Source organism: Lissotriton helveticus, chromosome 3_1 (assembly GCF_964261635.1).
Source record: "Lissotriton helveticus chromosome 3_1, aLisHel1.1, whole genome shotgun sequence".
Taxonomy (NCBI): Eukaryota; Metazoa; Chordata; class Amphibia; order Caudata; family Salamandridae; genus Lissotriton; species Lissotriton helveticus.
This window is the reverse complement of record NC_136061.1, coordinates 1010413138-1010436626: the sequence shown is the minus strand read 5'-3', so window position 1 is coordinate 1010436626 and position 23489 is coordinate 1010413138. Positions and strand designations below refer to the sequence as shown.

Sequence of the window (23489 nt, the reverse complement as noted above, 5' to 3'; positions counted from 1 at the left end):
GAGCATTAGCCAGCAACAATTACAGTTACTGAGTAGGGATTCAATGTATAAGCAAACTATGCACAAAACATATGAACTTGAGTATTCCAACAAGGCCACAACAGATTCATAGAATCCATTTTCAGTGTTGCAGTGTCGGTGTAAATAGGAAGTGCTTTTTGTGCGAACGCGTAGTGAAAAAGGCTTTAGAAGTTGAAATGCGTCTGACGCTGCACACGCTTTGATCGGCCATGCCGAATAAACAATGTACCACTACTTGGAGTGCCGTTCTGTGATTTAACTTCCACAGAAGTACTTTGTGTGTGTGTGTATATATGTATATGGTCCAGTAGAAGGCTGGGTGCCGAAATGCATAGGCCGTACGTCTTTTTGCACTAATGAAAAAATAAGAAAATAAAGAAAGTTTAAACTGCATCCGAGTCTGCAGTGCTGTGTCTTCTCATTGGAGGTAGCGAGATGGTGTGGATATATATATATATATATATATATATATATATATTCCAAACACAACACCTCCGTTTCTGGAAGCCCACACCCCTAGCAGGGCAGCATTGGTGGTGAGAAACTGCAACCCGCTATTCATTAAAACAGCCTCCAAGACAGAATAAAGCTGTTCACCTGACTCCCGGAGTTTACAAACATAGGGGCTTTATTAAGGGTCTTGGTGCATGGCAGGTTGCCCCAGCCTAAAGAGTATATATATTTACTTAACTGAGAAAACCAATGGTTAAAGCAACATTATAGTTATGGAATTTGTTAGTGACAACATAAACTAAAAAAACAAAGAACTTTGCCAGATATAGTCAGAGAGACATGTTCTATGGCATCAATAATGACATCATTGTGATCATTGACGACATCTCAAATGAGATAATTGATTACATCGCTGACATCATCCAATGAGTGTGTTAGTTTGTTTTATAGTTTACATAGTGGCGGGTAACTATCATATTACTTTTCTACCTAATTTTGTACAGCTTGTGTTCAGCTAATCGATATAAGTGTTTACAAAATGCATGTGCCCCTAATACACCATAAGTCTGTAGAGATATTGAACACATTATAAATCTTTGTATTGAAGAGTAACTCTGTATGCAGGTGACAGTTGGCTTGTGTTCATTATGCTCCAATCAAGTTTCTTGGTACTGCAGAAAACGTTTCGAGCAGGGAAAAGATTCTAAGTACTGCATACTATGTATTGTAAGCAGCCTTGAGTTATTAGACTAAATCGTCTCAGCATGACAATTTCTACTTAATATAGAAGAACTGTGTGCACCAGGTAGTAACCTATGGACGTGTGCCTGTTTTGCTTCAGAAGATGGGCTCTTTGTAAACATTTCACCCCAGTATGAAGGCTGCAGGTAGTGTGATCTCTAGCACCTTTAGACTTTTGTTATTTTAAGTGAAAAGTTGCTCTTTAGGCAAATTTTGCCTGGAGTGTGCACTGTACTTAGTAGATATTTTTTAGGTTTCGCCTGGCGTAGCACTGCGCAGCAGTGCTCGCGCAGGCGAAATCTTATGTTTTTACCAGTATGGGGCTTTGTCCCGCCTTCTCTTCCATTGGCTAGCCCCATAAATGGAGGCTAGCCATTGGAAGAGAGATTTGTCCGTTATTGTCGGAGCAGATTCGTGGGCGTTCCGGCGATTTTTACTCATCCCGCCCCTTTTTTGCCGTCACGAAGAGGTGGGTCCATTGTGGGTGTTTCCTTTTTTTTTCTTTTCAGGTTGTTTGCGGACGCCATTTTTTCATGGAGCTGGGGCGGGCGGGTTATTTCCGCGCTGCTCCCTTCCCTTTGCCCTATCTTCCTCTCATCCTTTCTCTTCCCTTCCTCCATCCTTGTCCCTTCTCTCCTTCTCCTGGTCTCGTTCCTTCCCTCTATTGCCTTCCCCTCGGTCCCTCTCCCCCACCCCTCCTCCCCTGCTCACGCCCAGCCTCCTCACTTCTCTCCCTGCCTCACGCGGTGAAGATGTCTCGGCTCGCGCTCTGCTCCCGCCTCCCCCTCCTCCTCGCCCTGCTAGGCTCTGGCGACGGTGAGTACCTGGGGTGCCTGAGTGCCTGTCCCACCCAGGGAGTCGTAGTAGCAGGGGTAATGAGTGTGGCGGGTCCTTTTGAAGCCTATCCAATCTTTAGCTGTGCCTATCCGGTTAATCTCCCGGTGCAAGCGCCCACCACACCATCTCCCATCTCACCGCTATGCAAGGGCTCGGGAGGGGCTGGGTGATAATGAATGAATGGATGAATCCCAGCGGGTCTCACAGAATCGTTCATTATCAGACTGATGAGGTGCACGCCATTCCGTCATGGTAGTTGATTCTGTCAGGTACTGGAGCAGTGTTTAAAAACAATTCATTGTTGAGACCAAAGCTCTGTGGAAGTCACAGCATCTCTTCCCATCCGGCCACCGTCTCAAACCATTCTTTACAGGCCCAAGTCCAAAGCGAGCCAAGTTCAAACTGCGTTTCCCAGAATGCACCGCCATGATAAATGAAACCACGGCTTGGACACATGCACAACTGCCCTGCCAGGCATGGCATTACATGGCGACCTTACACCTGTTAGAGTTAGTACATCTACTCAAGAGATTTGCCTCGCCCATTGAAAATATGCTCGTTAAAAATGTGATATCATAGAACAGAAATGCACATTCCAACGTTGCGCTAGTTCTTCCATCTGCCAAATAAGACTTGTAGTGCAGATGTATGGGTTTTTAGTTAAATAAGTAACACTGATATGGGTGGGGAAATTAGAATTGGCATTTAAAATGCAATTGATCTCGCATTTGCAATATATATTTTTTAATATGGTAGCTGTGGGGGTGTAGGGTTAAACGCGCTAGTGTGTGTCGTATAAACAGTATGGGCTTTAAATGTGCAGTCTGGAGAGTTTTTCTTTAGCGTCTAGATGCGCTGGAGTTGTTTGTAGTAGAAATAAACTGCAAACGTTTGCTGCAGGTGGTAAACAGCACAATTCTGTGGCTTAACATTTGAAGGGGACATTTAGCACCTTGGCCGATTTTCATCCATTTACACCTTTTACGTAAAGCGGGTGCCAAGGTGGAGACAGACGTTAGACAAAGAAAGAAGACGAACAAACTTTACTTTCGGCGTTGAAAATTAAGCAAGACATCACCATAGTCATAAAGATCTATATCGCGTTTACACCCGGCAGACGTGCAGTGTTTAGGCTGAAGATGCAGTTAATTAGTGCACTTCAAAGGATTGATGAATTTCTTCTAAGGCCAGGAGCATTTAAAATACACTAAAGAAGAATAGGCAGCCTGGGGCTTAAAATGAACGCAAAGATGCGCTGAAGAAGAAGAGGCAGCAAAGCAGGATGCTTCAAATGCGGGGGCGTGGTCAGATGTGGCTGATTAGCTCCTTATTGTATAGATGCAAAAACAGCTAATAATGTACCCAATTATCGAACCGAAGAGGTCTCTCACTCGAAACGTAGCATACTTATGAAACACAATGTGAGCATATTACCGTAAACAATTACTGGTCATGGATGGTATTCCTTATAACAACATGGACTTTTAAAATAAAATAAGCATCTGGGGATAGTTTCAAGTAAAGTCTGAATAAAGACAACAGATTCCACTAGCAGGCTCACCGCTGTATTCACACGTGATGAACAGCTGCCTTTTTCCAGGGTGGGTGTGGAGAAAATGCTTATTAAACTCCGGATTTCATCTTCTGATAAGAGACTGCGCACCTGTTTTAGACCCCAATGCTTCAGCACGAGTTGATGTCCTAAAGAATGCTGCAGTCGTAATCTGACGTGCATAGTGTTGTTTGCCTGTGGTTTAAATTGGGAACTAGTAGTTAAGCCTTGTTGCTGCTCCCTATAACTTGACATGGAATTGAGTTAAAAGGCATCACGCAGGTGTTAACAAAAACCTGGCCAAAAACGTCAGTGTCACTGTATACTTTATCATTACTAACCGTTACATACTATACCCTCTGGGGCCCGCTGCAATGACACTAAATAAAACCAAAAACAGGGAGAGGGAAAGAAATCGTTTTATTATTAAATGTTAATTTGTTCTTCCGTTTTCCTGGACAAGTTTTATACAATGTTATTTTAGCCTCCGCTTTGACGAGTATCTATCTGTCTGTCTATCCTTGCCTACTCACTTCTTTTCCTCACTGTTTACCTCTTACCAACTGCCACCATTTATCCCTGCAACCATCCACCCACGCATCATCCATCCATTCGTCCGTCCGTCAGTCCATCCATCCATCCATGCAGTCATTCATTCATCCGCACATCCATCTCTCTTTTGGTCGTTCTTTCCCGCCTACCTTCCTCTTTCCCTACACCCCTCATTGCATCCACCTGTCCATCAATCAGTCCAATCACCCACCTATCATTATATTCGTCATAACTCCCACACATGTTAAGCTACCATATTCATTCACTTTTAACTCACTTTTAATATCAGTATTCACTGAGGGCTCTATTCTTATCTACATTAAAATAAACTTGAAAATAACTTGTGGCTTCCAAGAGGACTAATCTTCATAAGCATGCTCGCCCCTTCCGAGTGCTGGATGTTGACTTGTAAAAGAATTACACACCAGGTGCCCGCCAATAGTGATTTCTCAAACAGAGCCTAGTTATGATGGTTGTTTTGAGATCTGGCCTTTCAGGCAGATTTAGCCGTATCACCAGTCTACTATTTTTTTTTTTTTTGGTCTGGCCTTTAAGACATTTGTTTTCTCTAAACATTTCCCTCATAATCTATCCACTTAGAGGGGCTTTGGTCAGAAAATCTTCTTCCGTAAATCTGTTAAAAAAAAAAAAAAAACAGCCATCAAGTCCAGACCTATTGGTTTTGCCAAAGCTTGTTTGCTGGTGTTTGTCTAGTTTCTGTCGTGTTTGTCTGTCGACCAGTCTTTCTTTTCTCCCCTGCCTTTATTCCCTCTCTCCCCTTCAGTCTTCAGAGCTTGCTGCTTCCATTCCCTCTTGAAGCCGGCTTCTCTCCTTAACTCCTCGCTGCTGACATCAGCCATTCGTACCTCCGCTCTCGGCTCATGCTGTCTCTTCTCCTCTGCCCTTCTTCCCTCTCTCCCTTTCAGTCTTCAGAGCTTGTTGCTTCCATTCCCTCTTGAAGCCGGCTTCTCTCCTTAACCTCTCGCTACTGTCATCAGCCTCTCATACATCCACTCTCGTCTCATGCTGTCACTACAGCAGTCTCTACTCCTCCGCCCTTCTTACCTCTCTCCTCTTCAGTCTTCAGAGCTTGTTGCATCCATTCCCTCTTGAAGCCGGCTTCTCTCTTTAACTCTTTGCTGCTGACATCAGCCATTCGTACCTCCGCTTTCGTCTCATGCTATCACTCCAGCAGTCTCTTCTCCTCCGCCCTCCTTCCCTCTCTCAAAGCTGCCAACTTTATAGCTGGAGAAGCAGGTTCAAGTCTTGTTATTATAGTCCAATTTTAAGTTTTTTGAAGAATGCAGTTCTACCGCTTATATTTGTCCATCGGCCTCCCATTTAGTTGTTCCCCAAATCCTTTTTGTCTCGAGAAAGTGAGGTCATGTCGTCGTGGTTAGAGACGTAGTAAAGTGACAACTTGAAACCTGCGTTGAATGTGTGTGGGGTTCTGTCTGTGTGTGTGTGGGGTTCTGTCTGTGTGTGTGTGGTGTTCTGTCTCTGTGTGTGGGGGGTTCTGTCTGTGTGTGTGTGGGGTTCTGTCTCTGTGTGTGTGTGTGTGTGTGGTTCTGTCTGTGTGTGGGTGCATGTGGCTCTGTGTTGATCTGTGTGGGTGCAAATGCAATAGGTCTCGCATTTGAGAGAGATTAATCTATTGGCATTGTAAATGACAATGCCATTTATTTATCTATTTTCAAAATCAACACATAAATAAAAATGTTGTCAATTATAATGCCAATAGCTCTAACTTTGGCAAAGGCGAGACCGTTGCATTGTAAATGCTTGTTTAACACTCTTTGTTGTATTTCCCATGACTGCTTCACTGTCTGCAAACAGCGTGGTGCAGAATAAACTCTCTCCATAGAGTAAACACCATTAACAGTACCCTATTTTCTACTCAGTCAGTCAAAATTAACTTTATTTGGTTTGTCATAACCATAAAGCATGTAAAACACATTTCATGTCATACAAAGGTTAAAAAAGAAGCATTTTCCACTCAGTTAAAATATTTAAAAATACTGTTAAAAATTTCTTATCTGGCGCCGGACCTTTAGTCGTTTCTGGCTTTCATAAGTAAATTTTCAACTATTATCATGAATTTTATCCCCCGTATCGACTTAATTTCCTATAGTAGTTTCAGTGACTGTCATGGGTTTGATACAGGTAAAGAGTGTCAGTAGTAGGGCATTAGTTGTGTAACAGGGCTTTGAATATCTGGAGGAACTTGGTTTTCCCTGAACAGTTGTATACAGATTGAAGATGGTGTGCAGGATAGGTTAGTCTTTCATCTGTGGCTCATAGTCAAAATAAGCTCAGCAACCCATGAAGTGTATGTTACAAATAACACAAGTTGCTTTACCTATGAGGTTCTATGTATGACTGCAGTAAAAATGTTTCATACTATTCTGAACTATTTTGCACTTACTTTCTTACCTCTAATGATATACCTGTTTAAAGAGCAATGTGTACAGAAGAAACTTGGATGATGTCATCAGTAATATCATTATTGATGTCATCAGTGATGTCATAAATGATGTTATAAAATGTGTCATGGGTGTATCATGTGAGCTCATAAGCAGCACATGGTCAAGGTGCTTGTTTGAGTTAACTCTGCTAACTATGGTAAACTTCTGTGCTTTTTTAGTTCAAGACATTCATGTTTTCAGTGTCATATTCACCTAACTATAACATTACTTTAACCTTTATTTTTTCCAGTGAATTGCTCAGTACCATTATATTTAAGTGTGATAAAAAAAAGACCTGCTTTATGTTAAAAAACATAAAGCATGTCTTTTATCACACTTAACTACAATGTTACTTTAACCTTTGTTTTTTTCAATGAATTTCTATGGCTATTTTAATTTAAAATTATATTTAATTACGATACATAAATCCAACCCCCATATGCAGCCAATCCCTCGCTTTGCAGAGGGGTTGGCGCCAAGGCCTGGTCTACAGCCAAGCCTTGTGGACCCCTTTCCCAGGGCCTTATTTATTTTAAAGGGGAGGGGAGCCACATGGTTCCTTCTCCCTGAGCCTCATTAGGCCCTGGGAAACCCATCCCGCAGGGGGAGAGCTGCCGTGTGGCTCCTCTGCTGAGCCTTATTAGGCCTTGGGGACTCCCATAGGGCCATGTGCCCCCCTTCCGAGCCTCATTATCGCCCAGGGCCACTCTTTTAAATAAAGAGATGGGGATACACATGCCCCCCCTCCATAGGGTGATTCCATCCCTGAGAACCCCATCTCCTGGGGTCTAGCCTGCTTTTTAGGGACTCTAGGTAGTTGTAGCTAGGTCTACTTTTCCATAGCAAGAGCGTTTTTCGGTTTGCTAATAACTTTGGCTCTGTTTGACAAATCTTCATAAAACTTTTCCAAAAAAATGTTCATCCACTTCAGCTCTTCCTGTAAAGTTTCAGAGTGCTCATGTGCATTTTCTGTAGACTTTATTAGACAGGGCTACAGCCAAAACTGCTAAACAAAATTACAGTTTACAAATAGAGAGTTCTATTTGGCCCAATGTTCCTTCGTCCATCTCACTCCTGTGGGAGTCAGGCTTCTGAAAGAATGAGTGCCCTGATTGGCTGCCAGCAACATAAGACAAATGTTGCTGGCAGCCATTACAGGACTCTGTGATTTAGTCCCCTGCCCTGAAGTAAAAAATATTTATATAAGGGGGCAGGGTAGGGATACCATGACCACTTCGACCCCATGGGGGGGGGGGTCAAAAATGGGCCCCTCTTGGTCCAAAAAAGAAAACAAATTGGCAAAAAATGCAGCAATACTGTGAGACACTTGTGGGATTAGGAAAAAAATGGCAGCCAGCCCGCATTTAAATAGCTTATCCCTGCTGTGCCCATCTCCGGGGCTGAATTCATTAAGGGGAGAATACGTGAGAATACGTGATCCTCCTCCCTGAGCCCCCAAAATCCCCGGGAAGCGCACCCCAAGGGCCACAAAATTTCTATGGAGAGGGGGCAGCAGGGTCCCCCTCCCCGGGCCTCTAAAGGACACTGAGAGCCCACCCCGGGCCCAAAATTTAAGAAAATGGAGAGGAGGTCAAAGCAGTCCTATAATGAGCCTCCAAAGGCCCCGGGTAGTATGCCCCTAAGCCAAAATGTTACAAAATGGGGTGGGATCCTTGAGTCCCCCTCCCCCTGAACCATTAAAGGCCCAGGGAGCCCATTCCTGGGCCGATTACTTAAGGGGAGGGATGCCGTATGGACCTCCTCCCTGAGCCATTAATGCCCCGAGGGGCCCACTTCCCCGGGGTCGCTCAGTAGCTATGTCCTGGGAGCCCACCCTAGGACATGGCGGTTTCCCTGTCCGCAGCAGTGCAGACCGGGATTCCTGTGTTTGCTCTTGCATAGCTGGAGCATTTTTTAATCTCCCCCCAAGCGGGAGCAAACTCCAGATAGCTCCCAGCAGGAGGGAACTTTCAAAATGCTCCCGCCCGACGGGAGCGGACTTTTGATCTGTTTTGGAAACAGATCAAAATATTGCTCCCACGCAGAGGGAGCAGCCTTAGGAGTCATTTTAGTTGTCATCAGTGATATCATAAATAATACCATATAACATGTCATGAGTGATCACATATGTGAGGGCATAAGCAGTGCATGGCGGGGGTCAAGTTATCGTTAGCTCTGCTAACTATTTCTGGTAAATGTCTGTGTTTTTTTAAGTTAAAAAATTAATGTTGTCACTGACAGGTTCACCTAACTATAACATGACTTTACTTTTGGTTTGTTCAGTGAATTTCTAAGTTTTTTTTTTTATGAAAACAGATCTTTTGGTACAGAAAGTATGTGCCCGCATGTGCGACTATTTATGAGTGTTTGTAAAAGATAGCATATGTATCAGAGAAAAGACTGTATGTGAGATATGACAAGTGTGAATGACAATATAGAAACAGCTGTTTCCTATTGTATTTCTTTGTCTGTATTTGTTCATGCATGTGTAAGTACAAATAGATAGGAGTGAGATTGAAATAATGTGGAAAATATGTCTGAAAACGATAGTGGGGGATCAGAGTTTCCATAAAAAGTTAAATGTGAGCTTGTGTGTGAGAGAGACAAGTTTGTAGGAGTGAGCTACAAAGAGGGGCTAGGTAATTGTGCAGTGTGTGAGTGTAAGAGAAAAATGTAATGTGTGTGGGTAAAAGAAAGCTTGAATAAGATTGTGTGCATATGTCAATATATGAGTGAGTGAAATACAGAAAAGTGTTGCTGTAGGTGTCTGAGAGAATCGAATTTTGTGTGAAAGTGATTCAGAAAGAATATATCAGTGTGTGTGTGAGAGAAAGGAGACAGAAGAATTGGGTAGTGTGTGTGTGTGTGTGTATGAGAGAGAGAGCTAGAGAACGAAGCTAAGGAGTCTGGATATGGATGGGGATGGTGTATGTGTATATATGTGAGGCAGAGGGTGTGTGAGAGAGGAGGATAGAGATTAGTGTGTGTATAAGCGTTTGTGAATCTTTGTGAGAAACTGCATGTGTGTGTGAGGTAGTGTGTTTTTGTCAGCAACCAAATTTATTATTTGTGTGTAAGTCAGTAGTCAAGTGGAGGAGTGTGTGTGAAAGTGAAAGAATTTATGATTGCAAGAGACCTAGTTGAGGCAGTATGTGTGTGTGTGTGTGTGTGTGTGTGTGTGTGTGTGTGTGTGTGTGTGAAGGGGCAAAGGTAGTTTATGTGTGCTTGAAGACAGAAAGAATGCATGTGAGGCAGGTGGTGTGTGAAAGAGAAAGAGCGTAGTGCATCTTTATGTATCAGATAGTGAGAAAGACATGTGAAGAGTGCGTTGGCGAGAGGAAGAGAAGGTAGTGTGTGTATGAGAGACAAAATAATGTGGGTGTACCTTAGCATAAGAGTTTGTTTGTGCGAGATGGTGAGAGTACATGTGTGATAGAGAGTAAGATGTGTATGTCTGTGAAAGACAGTGAGTGTGTATTTATGTAAGAGAGAAATTGTGTCAGGGAGACAAAAAGTGTGTCAGTAAGAAGTAGTGTATGGGTCTGTGAGAGACAAAGAGGGTGTGTGTGAGTGAAAGATATGGTAGAATGTGTGTGAGATATGGATGTTTGTGAAAAGGAACGTGCGTGTGTGTATGTGTGTGTTTGTGAGAGAGACAAAATAATGTGGGTGTACCTTAGCATAAAAGTACGTGTGTGTGAGACATGGTGAGAGAACACATGTGTGAGAGAGAGGAAGATGTGTATGTCTGTGAAAGACAGTGAGTGTGTATTTATGTATGGGGAAATTGTGTCAGGGAGACAAAATAGTGTGTCAGTAAGAGGTGGAGTGTGGGTCTGTGCGAGTGAAAGAGGGTGTGTGCGAGTTAAAGATATGGTAGTATGTGTGTTATGTTATGTTATGTTAATTGGCTCTTCTATAGCGCAACGGCTACTCACAATGGAGTGTCCCGGCGCTTTGGCGAAGAGGACCTTTAATGGAAAGGAAACATAACTGAAAATAAAAGACAACACGATTCCTAAATAAAAAGCCATGTTTTTAATGCCTTTCTAAAAGACAACAGACTAGGGGCCTGTCTAAGAGCAATTGGAAGTTCATTCCAAGCACGTGGGGCCAGGTAATGAAACGAACGCCCCCCTTGTCTGGCTCGTTTGATGGATGGAACGCGCATTGTAGACAAGGAGGCGGAGCGAAGAGCTCTGCTCGGTTGGTACAAAGCAAGGCGCTTTCTAATATACCTAGGGCCCAAATCATGGAGGGCCTTATAGGTAAGCGTCAGGCTTTTAAACAGCACCCTTTTGGCTATAGGAAGCCAATGCAATTCCTTCAGCAGATTGGAAGCACTAGCTCGTCTAGGTAGACCATAAATGGCCCGAGCAGCTGAGTTTTGCACGACCTGAAGTCTTCTTACAAGATACTTAGGAAGACCTAAATAAAGGACATTAACATAGTCCAGGCGCGACCCAACCAATGCCTGGACAATAACCCTTCGATGATTCACAGAAACCAAAGGGAGGAATTTCCTAAGCATCCGTAGGATACCAAAGCACTTCCCTGCAAGACAGGCTATTTGAGGTCCAAAAGTCAACTCGTTGTCAACAATAATACCAAGGTTTTTAGCCTTGGTACTGGCATTGGCAGGGGGAAAAAGATCCTGAGGCCACCAGTTCTTCCAGTTTGGTTCGGAGACACACCCGAAAAAGAGCAGCTCCGATTTATCGGAGTTGCATTTCAGGCCATGCCTCCTGAACCAATCAAAGACTGCCTCTAAGCAGCCTCTGATGCGGGTCCCATCAAACACCTCGTTCTTATTCTGAGTGAACAAGAGCTGGGTGTCATCAGCATAAGACACGATCTGGGCGCCAAACAACTCCGCAACCTCTGCAAGGGGGGCCATAAAGATGTTAAAAAGCAGGGGGCTAAGAATAGACCCCTGAGGGACCCCCACTTCCAGGGCTGACATAGCTGCGGAGTGAGGTGGCGCCCAGATCGTTTGTCGACGGTTGGCTAGAAATGATTTAAGCCATTTCCACACCGTCCCCCTTAGACCACAATCCCAGAGTCGAATTAGGAGAGTGTCATGGGGAACGGTGTCGAACGCCGCCGACAAGTCTAACATAACCAACATGGCCTTTCCTCCTGAGTCTAAAACCTCCCTAATGGCAGTGGTGACTTCCAGTAATGTGGTCTCGGTGCTATAATTCGCACGAAACCCAGATTGAGTACTGTGCAATAAGTTGTTAATCTCGATAAAATCGGAGATGGATCGATGCACATGTCTTTCCGCCACCTTTGCCAAAGCAGGGAGTAGGGAAATAGGCCTATAGTTGGCATGTATGATGGGATCCAAAGTTGGTTTTTTTATTAAAGGAATAATACAGGCGCTCTTCCAGGCCTGTGGCACAATGCCGGCGGACAATGAGGAATTTAGAATGGAATTAATGGGACTATTTAGCACAGAGGCTATTTTGTTAAGACACGAGACCGGGCAAGGATCAAGGGGAGAGCCCGATTTCAAGCTTGTCAAATGATCCAGTGAAGCAGTAAGGCTTAGCTGCGGAAATTCCCAAAGAGTGGGAATAGCAAGAGAGATAGCATCAGGATCCACAGCCCGAGGCTGAATGGAATGAGTGGCAAGGTCGGCTTGAATAGTGGTTATTTTCTCAACAAAATAACGTGCAAGTTCATTCAGCCAAGATTCTGAATGACACTGCACATACGTGGCTAAGGATGGGGAAGTGAAGTCTCTAACAATTTTAAAAATTTCCTTACAGGAATTATCCGATTCATCTATCCGCCGTTCAAGAAAGGATTTTTTTTCACTCCAGATCATCCTATGATAGGATTTGGTCAGATCTTTAAATTTTTCTCTCTCACGAGGGTTATAGTCTTTCCTCCAAGTTCTTTCGGCTCTCTTGCAATTTTGACGTAATTCTCTAAGCTTAGATGAGAACCAAGGAGCAGAAGAACGTTTCATTCCAGGTTTGACAACTTTCTCAGGCACGAGATCCGCCAGTATGGCCGTGAGCCACTCCGTATAACGGGGTAGGTCAACTTCCACCTCACCGGACAAAGTGCAGGGTGAACGAGCCAAGACCTGGAGTAACGTGTCACTAGATAGCAGATGAAAAGGCTTAAACAAACGTTTGGCAGAACTAACGGGGTTCAATCTGGCAGAAGAGACACTTGAAAGACTAAAAGTGATTAAGGAATGGTCTGACCATAATACGGGTTGGGGGGCGAGTACATTAATCGAAACAGTGGAAAATACTTGGTCCAAAGTATGACCCTTATTGTGAGTAGGATCATGAATGAAAGGAGTAAGTCCTAATGTAGCCGTAACCTCCAGAAGTTTCATCGTGTCGGGGTTTACAGCCTCATCCATATGTATATTCAAATCACCCAAAAATAAACAATGTTTAGATTTGAGACATGGGACTGAAAGAGCAACCTGTAGCTCGTCCAGAAAAGAACCTAATGGACCAGGGGCACGATATACCAAAATGCCAGTACAAGCATAATGAGGAGACAAATGGAGAGTGAAACCCAGCGCCTCGGTGTTCTGGATGTTATCTACCGTAAAAGTGGTGCAGTGCAGCTTATTGTTGACAATAATTGCTACACCGCCCCCACGCCCAGATGTTCTATCTCTCCTAAAGATGGAATAATTAGGTGGGATGGCGTTGGCTAAGTCTGGGGCCGAGGTATCACTCAACCATGTCTCCGTGAGAAAAAGACAAGATATGTCGGAGTTATCAAGTAAATTCCATATATCTAAGGCATGACAGCCTAATGAACGTGTATTAAGGAGTAAACAAGTAATAGTAGTTTCCGAGGAAATATGTTTTGGTCTATTACATGAAGGGGCTCGCCAACCACAAACCTGACACCCTTTCCTTAAGGTTCGATGTCCCGGAAAAACCGAGTGGCAGCGCCCTAGCGGCGGACGGAGATCAGAAAGAGTCTCAGAAGAATAAAAATAGCACATTATAAGACTTTAAGAAACGTACAGTACCAGCTACTTAAAAAGAGCCTGCCAGCCGTCCTGCACCGTCCGCTGCCGGAACGCTGACGGGCGCAGACGGGCAGGACTCTGGCACGACTCAGGCGCAGGGAAGGCGCCACCTTGCGCGTCACCGCTGCGCGTTGAATAGGGTGGAGCTTTAAGTAGGCCGGCGGAAGTAGAGCAACCCAGGCGCCACGACCCGCACCAAGATGGCGGCGTCAGGCTTCGCAGGCTACACCAACATGGCGCTCCCTCACCACCCCAGAACCGGGCCCACCAAACGGCGGTGCAAAATAATGTTTTAAATGCAGGTGAGGGGCCAGAACAAGCGCTAAGGCAGATGGATAGTATTTGTAGTAAAATCACATGTGTGAGATTGGGATGTTTGTGAGAAGGAAAGTGCATGTGTTTGTGTATGTGAGTGAGATAGAGTTAGGGGGTCTGTATCAGTGGGATACAAAAATAACCTGTGTTTTTGAAAAGCGTTTGGAGAGCGATGTGTCGTGTGTGCAGGCGTGTCAAAAAAGGACATAGAAAGGGGGAAGAGCATATGTGTGTATATGTGTGTGCGAGCGGCGGGTTGGGGCTGTTGGGAGTGTAGACCATGAAACAAAGTCAGTATGCAGTACATGTGTTCAGTCTAGAAATACAGTTCCTGCTTTCTGCTAGTAATGTGCTGTGATTTGGACAGACATGTTAAGTTTCGATGCCCGCTCTCCCCCTGAAGGTACCGATACATACTTCCAGTTCCAGGTGGAGAGTATGAGAGAGGAGGGGGGGAGAGAGAGAGAGAGTATGTTTCGAATTAGGTTTGTGGAAGGCATATTAAGTACAGAATATTTAGATGACAACTTTTTATTGCTACTGTGAGATCATATGATGGCCAAAACCGTTCATGTGACAGCGCTGTGATAACGGCTTCATATAGCCAGGCAACGTGCTCGTGCACATACACGCCCACGTGTGCGTGCTTCTTAGCCATTTTATACAAAATGACTTGAGGTGGTAAAAAGAGTGCATCAGAATATTAAAAAACAAACGATGCGCGAAAGTTCGTATGTTTACGAATACCTGTAATTATTTGTAAATCACGTCACATTTGAGTGCATGTAAATACGTGTATTCGTGTGTATTGGCCGTGTATTTATTTAGCAGTGCCCTCACCGATCGATGCATCTATAATTGGGTACATTGAACCGCACATGGAGCAGCGACTCCCGCTCTTTCATTTACGAGTGGCGTAAAGTGGACGTTGGAGAAATCTATAGGGAAGGAAGTAAAAAAATGAGACGACCTATTAATGTAAAAGGTCATGTACATTTCGAAAGTGCGCTGACTCGTGTAAGGCGGTGTCCACGCTTGTTATTGACAAACATGATGTATCTTTCCTGGCTGCAGGACGATTGAAGTTCTCATTTGCTGGCTGACACTTTGGTGCCTTCACACTCAGGATGTTTTTGTTGTTTGCGCGCAGGTTTTATGGCTTTTGCAGCTCAAACGATCAAAGTTCTCCATGGGGGCACGTTGTAATGATGTTGTTGCTTCACACCTCTGGTCTTTGGTGTTTAATTTAAACCGTTTGGTCAACTGCATCATATGTAAAAAAAAAAGAAAAAAATTAAAAAAACACATTGTTACACACGTGACCCTTGCCTGGCAATAAACATATTGAACAGAGTTTTTTTATTTACGTGTTTTCATGAGACTCCAAGGGCAATAGTTGTAAAAAAAATATATGGTAATACATGGTTTAGTAGTGAAATATATGTGCAAATGATTTTTCACATCTCGGTTTACCCCCTCCCCATACACCGCCCTCGATTCGTTTTCTCTCGTAAAATGAATGTATCAGACACAACATTTTCCCAGCATATACTCTCGAAGGACTTTCACACAATGCTATGCAAATCTCCTAGGCTGTTAAATGCTAGCGATCCCTAGTGCGCACACTCGCTTGTTTTGTAGCCTTTTTTTTATTTTAATACCATTCGGAGGCCATGGAGCCATTTCTGTGGCCTTTTATTTGGCGGATAAAAGTTTTAGAGATGAGGGTTATTTATGGGTCCGCAGAGATACGTCCTGAGTGGCTGCCCGCGAGCACGTGATTCCAATAAACTTTGTTTTATGGCTTCAGTTGACAAGCTAAAATATAATTCCCACCATAAATTAGTTTAAGAGCATACAAGTGCCGATGCCTCGCTTCCTGGGAGCAGAGCGTGGGGAGAGTGTGCAGGGAGCATGGTGCCGGCCGGGCCCGGCTCGCCGCGGAGGGGTCACTGGAGGCCGGCGCTGCGCTCCGTCCGCCGGGAGAGCTCCAAGTAAGTCCCCCGTCAGCCGTCTATGTCCCGGGCCTGCACCCCCGGCGTCCGCCGGGGCCTCGCACATGGGAGGGGACCGTGGAGTTGAGTCTAAGCTTGCTGGGGCGGTGTGCATCGCAAGCCACCTACCCACTGCAACCTCATGTGAGGAAATCTTTCCATGTTTCTTTTCAGAGTTTGTAACGGGAGCTCACTGGAAGGCAGGTGTCATTCAGATGCAATGCACCGAGATAAAAAGAAATGACTCTCATGGCACCCTATTGGAAATCGTCTGTTTAAACGTGCGATGGTTTTGCAGAACCGCTTGTGATGAATTATAGTTTGTTGTGACTTTAGATTGCTTCTCATCGTTAGCCAGCGTGCAGCTCCATGTGCAATAAAACTTCAGCCCAGTCCCTTTGTGCAGGCCGTGCACGCGCAAGGTGTGATGCATTGTTAGTGTCAGCTCTGACAGGGGCCTGCAAGGCCCGAGGTGTGTTTGTTCTGTCTGAGGCCTGTGTGTAATGCAAATAATGACATTTTGGAGAGCTGATAAGGGTCCGAGGGCGCTGCTGAGCCAGTTAGGCATCATATTTTCAACTGTTCCGTGTTTTCCTAAGCTCCTTTAAATGCATATAGTTACCTAATTACAGTAGAGTCTTCTAGGGCTGTAAGTTTGCAAACCGCGCCACAACTCGGCGTTTCCAGGTACCATTGTTAACTATTCTATTTCTAAAGCATCCCGTAGATGGGCACGCGCTCTCAATAGGGTCACCTTGGCAAACCGTGGCTTCGTGGGGGGCATAGTATGAAATGGCGGCCTCTTGATCGGTCATGCCCGAGACCTGTTCATGCTGACTTTTGAATGCAAGTGAACGACATAACGACCTCTACTTTTATTTCAACAGGTGGCTGGCCATGGACGGACGCCCACGGTAAGTGAAGCGTGAATGATCCACAGAATGCTGCACTACTTGCTGATAAACTGTTTCATGTAGCAACATTTGGATGAATTCATTAGGTTCCACTGCCATGTTTTTTTTCTCCTGAAAGGGAAATGTGATGCTTTAAAAAGTAATATTTAATATTTAGATCTAAAGAGAATTGGAGTGCAGACTGCCACCGTTACTTAGTGCATTTATCATGTGCTTTGAAAGTGTCCAGTGAACGAATTGGCGCAGTTAACAGCTCCTCCTCGCGCATGCTCAATCCAACAGGCTTTATATTAAACATTTCAGTGGTTTAGGCGCCATCATTTAAACGCTTCGCTGTTAAATTAATATGCGCGGATTCCTTTCAGATTAAGAGCCTTTCTGCCCATTTTTAGTCTGCTCCTGGCATGCGACCATTGACCTGGTTGTGGCAGACGCACGCGCTGTGCTCACCGTGCACGACCTCCCTTGTATACGGTCCCTTCGGACATTGTGCACTGTAGTCTCCCCAAGGAGCCCAACCCAAAGTCCTGTTGCCAAAACAGGTCATTTAAGGCTGGCCCGGCTTCAGCCAAGATCCACATTTTTATTGGCTGGTGACGTCAGGTTCATGGCTGCATTAAATGAAAGATTGCGCTGTGTGTTATTTGTGCCAGGTTTGCCTAGTAATGTGTAAAACCCTGCAAGTAAAATGTAACAATAGCCTGCAATGAACCGTGACTTTATATTTGCGCCTGTTGAACTTGTAAAGGCCGTTTATTTTTTAAACTGCCTGAAAAGACCCGAGGCGGAGTTTTCTTAACAGATTTTAGAGAGTTTTAGGGATCACACGGCTGTGTCCAGGGACATGCCAGCCCCTGGCAGAGACCCAGCTTGCCCTGTCTGCTGCCCCCTGTCACCCACCGGCCCTTCACTGTTTCTGGGCCCAGCTCTGCTTTAAAGCTGCTTTATTTTGTGTTTGTTTTGTACGTTTGCGGGGCCCCTGAGCGATGAGTTAGGCGCATTTCACCAGTCCCACCCTGGGCCCCGGTTATGAAGGAGACACAAAAAGAGATAGATGGCAGATCAAAGCGCCTGTATGGGCAGCGGAGGGAGCGGAGATGCAGCCCCGTGTCCATCAATAATCTGTGGCTTTGACCTGTCTGAGCAAGTCGAACGCTGGGGTGAAATGCAGGTCACAGAGTCTCCCAGAGATGCAGCTCCACTCTTCGAAACAGGCAGCTCGGAAAGCAGCCTAATAAGACACTGTTTAGGACAGAAATTGTTCGCCTGCCCGCCACAGAAAATACAACCTGAAGAGGTATTCGAAAAGCCAGGAAAAAGCTTCAACTCCTAATATAAAGTCACGTTTCTTAGACTCAAATTGGGAAAGAAGATCAAAAGAAAGTAGCATAATTTTGCATCCATATAAGGGCTGTTATTTCATATATTATCTAAAAATATAGAGAAGTAGCTAGATACAGGGGTTGATAAAATATGCGCTCGCTGGATTACATATCCACGAATTAAAAATAAAACATCAGACATGCAAAAGCCTTACTTTAGCGTCAGTGTGGGGTGAGAGGAGGGCTCGGGCGCGCAGATCCTCGCCTTTAGAGGGGGGACGGAGCCGGACACAGAGTAGCCGGGTCAGGCACAAGCCATGAACTTTTGTACTCCTCGCGGCTGTCGACCAAGCAAAAATAATGAAACTTGCTGATATCTTTGTAAATGATTTCGATGACCTTTCGCCCTGGCCTTCACCATAAACGCTACCACACTAAAACCCCCAGACAGTCGTGGAAGGAGGCTCTCGCCACCGCCTCGCCCTGAGCCGGCCGGAACCGCCATGCACTCACCAGAGACTCAAGGTAACTCGGAGGTGGCATGAACTTTACAACTACAAAGCCACTGGAGGGCTTCGCGGACTATTGCGAATGATTGGCAAATTCATGGCTTTCATTTAAAAGGGACGGCTCTGTAAAGTGAGGGGCTCGCCATGTGCATTTTTCAGGGATGGGCAACATAGTAAAAATGTTTGTATTTCACGCGTTACTTTAATTTCGAGACTGCGCATTTCCGTGCGGTTATTAAGAGCGTATTTCATATCAGGGTAAACGTTTATATTTTTTAGTACAAGATTTTACTCCTTTTCTTACATGAAGTGGGTCTTAGAAAGAGGGGGTTACTGTCTACTTGCCTATGTTGTTTGCAAATATTCTGCATGAAAACACCTATGTAATTGTTTTTATACATTTAGTCTGTTGATCCGAATGTTCACAGTTGCAAGATCTTAATTTCTCAAGAAAGTTCTTGGAGATGAGAAAAGCGACGCTGCTGAATGGCAAAGTCACGGAATGAGGTGTTATTCGGTTGTCTATATGTACCCTGTAGAACCGAATTTGTGTGGTGCTCACAGAGTCACAGATTCGATTCTAGGGGAATATATGGTCGATGCAAAAACTTCAAGTATTGTGCAGAAGGTTAGGATACCGAGCTTTCGAATAATGCGACTTGTGAGGATGCATCTCTTATATTTTCTGTGAGGATATAGCTCTTATATTAATCTGTGAGGATGTATCTCTTTATATTTTCTGTGAGAATGTAACGCTTATATTTTCTGTGAGGATGTATCGCTTATATTAATCTGTGAGGATGTATCTCTTATATTTTCTGTGAGAATGTAACGCTTACATTTTCTGTGAGGATGTATCTCTTATATTAATCTGTGAGGATGTATCGCTTATATTTTCTGTCAGGGTGTCTCTCTTATATTTTCTGTCAGGGTGTATCTCCTATATTATTCTGTGAGGATGTATCTCTTATATTTTCTGTCAGGGTGTATCTCCTATATTATTCCGTGAGGGTGTATCTCCTATATTTTCTGTCAGGGTGTATCTCCTATATGATTCTGTGAGGATGTATCTCTTATATTTTCTGTCAGGATGTATCTCCTATATTATTCCGTGAGGGTGTATCTCCTATATTTTCTGTGAGGATGTATCCTATATTTTCTGTGAGGATGTATCCTATATTTTCTGTGAGGATGTATCCTATATTTTCTGTGAGGATGTATCTCCAATATTTTCTGTGAGGATGCAGCTCTTGTATTTTCTTGCACCCCATGTGTGAAGCCATTGCACCTCTGACGAATGTGTGTTTTCGGTTTCAAGTTAACATATTGCCTTTGATTGTGTAAACAGCCCATCAGTTAAGTATCTTCCCAACTGAATGTATTCAAAATTACTGTATGTGTTTTGTTATGAATTATGTAAACGAATGATCGACCCACCATGAAAACAGTCCCTGCTCCTGCAGAAAGGCGCACCAAATCTTACAAAAATGTAATTTTCTCCTTCCAAGGATTATTTTTGGTGTGAAACAGAACACGGTTTGAGTTGTTTTAAACGAACTGTTAGAGTATGTAAAATATGAGTTTGTGTTAACGTTTTTTTAATAGTTGAATACGTATACTCCCCATTTGCCTCAGAAGGTAATAATTAAAATAAAAGAATAGCTTGTTAGTGTTGGCGCTTCTCTGCTCCATGTGAACGTGTGCGAGGTGCCAAGAAGTTATATATTAGCTGATGATGTTCACCCTGAGTAGATGCGAGTAACTTCTGGGTGACCCCTGGCGGGACAAAGGCTGGGCAGCTCTTTTGTACATCTTTTTCTACCCCCGCTGGTGTACTTTCACCCCGGCTGCACCCCACCCCTCCCCTCCTCTCCTTTTCGCGTTTATACACTGCTGTCCGTGTTCAACTTTATTAGATTGGGAATTCCTTATTGGAAAAAAAAACCTTTCTTTACTTTTTTATCGAATCTAGCGCAAAGGTGTGATCTCTGGCAGCAAAGGTTACAGAGGGGTCGGCGGGGGTATCCAAAGACATGTTTAATTACCTTTAGGGCAGGACATCACCTTTTCATAGCTGCCCTGAATACACCTTGTATTTTTAAATATAGATTTATTTTGTGTTCACTTTCAATTCCACTTATTTCCTATAGTTTAATTTGTGAGAATTATCTGATGCCTACAAATCCGGTGATAAAGTCCCTGCGCTCCCATTGGCTGGCCTGGTCACGTGGCTGCCTAACTTTATTCAGTTGACAGCGAGTAGGAGGGCTCTATGGAGGGAGAAAAAAAGACAACACGAGAAAAATTAGTATTTTGTACCTTCTGAAATTAATGGCCATGAGTTCGTATATGGTGAACTCTAAGTATGTGGATCCCAAGTTCCCGCCGTGCGAGGAGTACCTGCAGAACGGCTACCTCGCCGCCGAGCCGAGCCCGGAGTACTTCGGCCCCTCGCCGGGCGCGCAGTACCAGCACCCGGGGCTCTACCCGCGCTCGGGGTACAGCGGCGAGCAGCCACCCCCGCCGCCACCCCCGCAGCAGCCGGCCTTCGGCTGCGCCCCCGGCCCCACCCTGCCCCCGCGGGGCCACGGCCAGGAGCCGCCCGCCCCCCAGAGCCTCTTCCCCGGCGCCGCCGCCGAGCCCCCCGCTCTGGCCGGCCCCCGCTCCTGCGGACAGCAGCTCGGCCTGAAGAGCCAGAACGGGCCGGCCACCAAGCAGCCGGCCATCGTCTACCCCTGGATGAAGAAAGTGCACGTCAACACGGGTAAGCACCGCGCGGGCCTCCCCGCCACGAATAATTTATGAGGCAGCGGCAATTACACTCATCATAAATTTTTATTGCTGGGGAAGCGGGCCAGCGGCCATGTGCTGCTGCCGGTGCTCCAGGCACGCCGGAGCAGCGGGGCGTAGAGGCAGCTGCATGGGAGAGCAGTGAGTGCGGCATGCACACATATGGGTCGGTATTGCCACCCAGTATGGAACATGGGCAGATAGTACATGTGATGTGTGTGTACCTAACTCCGGGTCGTCACAGGAGGGTTCAACTTAACGTGGGGATAGGATTGTAATGTCTGGTGGCACATGGGTTTATAATTCCATGGGCATATGGATGTACAACACCCTTCTATACATGCCCGTGGATTGTCTGAGGCATATGGGGACCTATTCCGTGGCATTGTGTGTGGGGAGGGGGTCTGTCGGGGTTAGTGTGGATTTTGGAGGGTTATTTAGTTGGAATTTCGAGTTTACTGGCGCGTGGTTCCTACTGTATTGTATTTTGGGGTTTGCGGTCCGTTATTGCGGTGGCTGCGGGCGTTATTAATGTCAGGTTTGTGGAGGTGTGGGTGGACATGGTGTACTACTGTGGGCAGTGGGAGTGATGCTGGAGGTTTCTCCCCGTGCAGTGTGAAGAAGGTTATAGGATCGGTGTTGTGGTTTCTTGTGTTTTTACTGGACTCGCTTCCCCTCTTTTCAACTGTTTGCCTCTCCTTCTCCACAGTGAACCCGAACTACACGGGCGGGGAGCCGAAGCGGTCCCGGACGGCCTACACCCGGCAGCAGGTCCTGGAGCTGGAAAAGGAGTTCCACTTCAACCGGTACCTGACCCGGAGGCGCCGCATCGAGATCGCACACACGCTCTGCCTCTCCGAGCGCCAGATCAAGATCTGGTTCCAGAACCGAAGGATGAAGTGGAAAAAGGACCACAAACTGCCCAACACGAAGGGCAGGTCGTCGTCCTCCAGCGCCTCGAGCCAGCACCTACAGACTGTGTGCAAGGAGCACCAGACGGACCTCACCGCCCTCTAGAGTCGGGCCGTGCACCCCTCGACTCTGAACTGCCCCCCAAACCAGCCGCAGCCAGAGCCGGCATGCCACCAGCACAGACAGCGGGCCAGGTACTGATGCCAGCAGGACCAGACGTCACTCACACCTACCGATCCCTTTGCGTTTTGACAAGAGCACATCAACACAGCGCCTACATGTACTTCGGAGAGCCCGAGGCGCAGACGAAGTACTGCCCGGTTATTGTTACACTGACAATGAAACCACTTCTTGACTCGTATTCTTGCAGCGAAGGCAAAGGGAGGCTCGCCTCGTGCCAGGCCTTCCCAAAAACCCAAATAAAGCGACATTAAACCGGCTTAAATGAGCACACAGACCAGGACATGCTAAGACTTCACAGTGCAGGAAGTGCGCGGCTTCCGTTTCAGACGGATGGTGCGACTGCAGAGAGGATGGGCTCGGGGCCATTTTCATGTGATTCATTTCCTGGGTTTTTTCCTTGGGTAATGTTCCACTTCTGTGCATTTCAGTTCATTTCGCGGTTAAATTTGATCGAAAATTGGACAGAGGGCTACGTGTTTCCGCCTTTGTTTACTGCTCGAACCAATCGTGTCTGGGAAACTCCCGGCGCTGCTTTTTTTATCCTTGTTTTCCATCCACTTCGCCTCGTTTAAGAGAAACCAAAAAATATGAAAAATAGGCGATTTGTAGTCCTTGCTTCGGGCTGTGTAATGTTTAGGCTGTCTTTACATATTTATTTATTTTTCACTGCAAAGGTACGAAGCAGATTAAAACAGCCAAACCAAAATAATGTCGTGGACATTTTGAGGATTTTCCCACTAAGATTAGATGTAATTTTCATTTACCCACAACAGATCTTTTTGTCTATATATGAAAGCATAAAAGATCTAGCCTTTTAGGAAAAAAACGTAGCATCGAAATAGCTTCTTAAAATTGTATTTAGATATGTAGGATTATATTGATCCACGATTTTATATGTTTTACATAATTGTTAA

General features: G+C 45.2%; 1 protein-coding gene across 1 annotated transcript; it reads left to right on the top strand.

Annotated features, from left to right (window-relative positions):
- The first annotated feature begins 19896 nt into the window (after positions 1-19896).
- HOXD4 (homeobox D4) lies at positions 19897-22497 on the top strand. Its single transcript, XM_078681525.1, has 2 exons — positions 19897-21454; positions 22190-22497. The coding sequence occupies exons 1-2, from the start codon at positions 21022-21024 to the stop codon at positions 22495-22497; spliced, it is 741 nt and encodes a 246-aa protein (XP_078537651.1). The 5' UTR covers positions 19897-21021.
- Positions 22498-23489: the final 992 nt, after the last annotated feature.

Excerpts from the sequence above, each read along its gene's own strand:
- HOXD4 (XM_078681525.1), top strand. The coding sequence starts at position 21,022 with ATGGCCATGAGTTCGTATATGGTGAACTCTAAGTATGTGGATCCCAAG. Across the intron at positions 21,455-22,189 it reads GAAAGTGCACGTCAACACGG|TGAACCCGAACTACACGGGC; the intron begins GTAAGCACCGCG and ends CCTTCTCCACAG.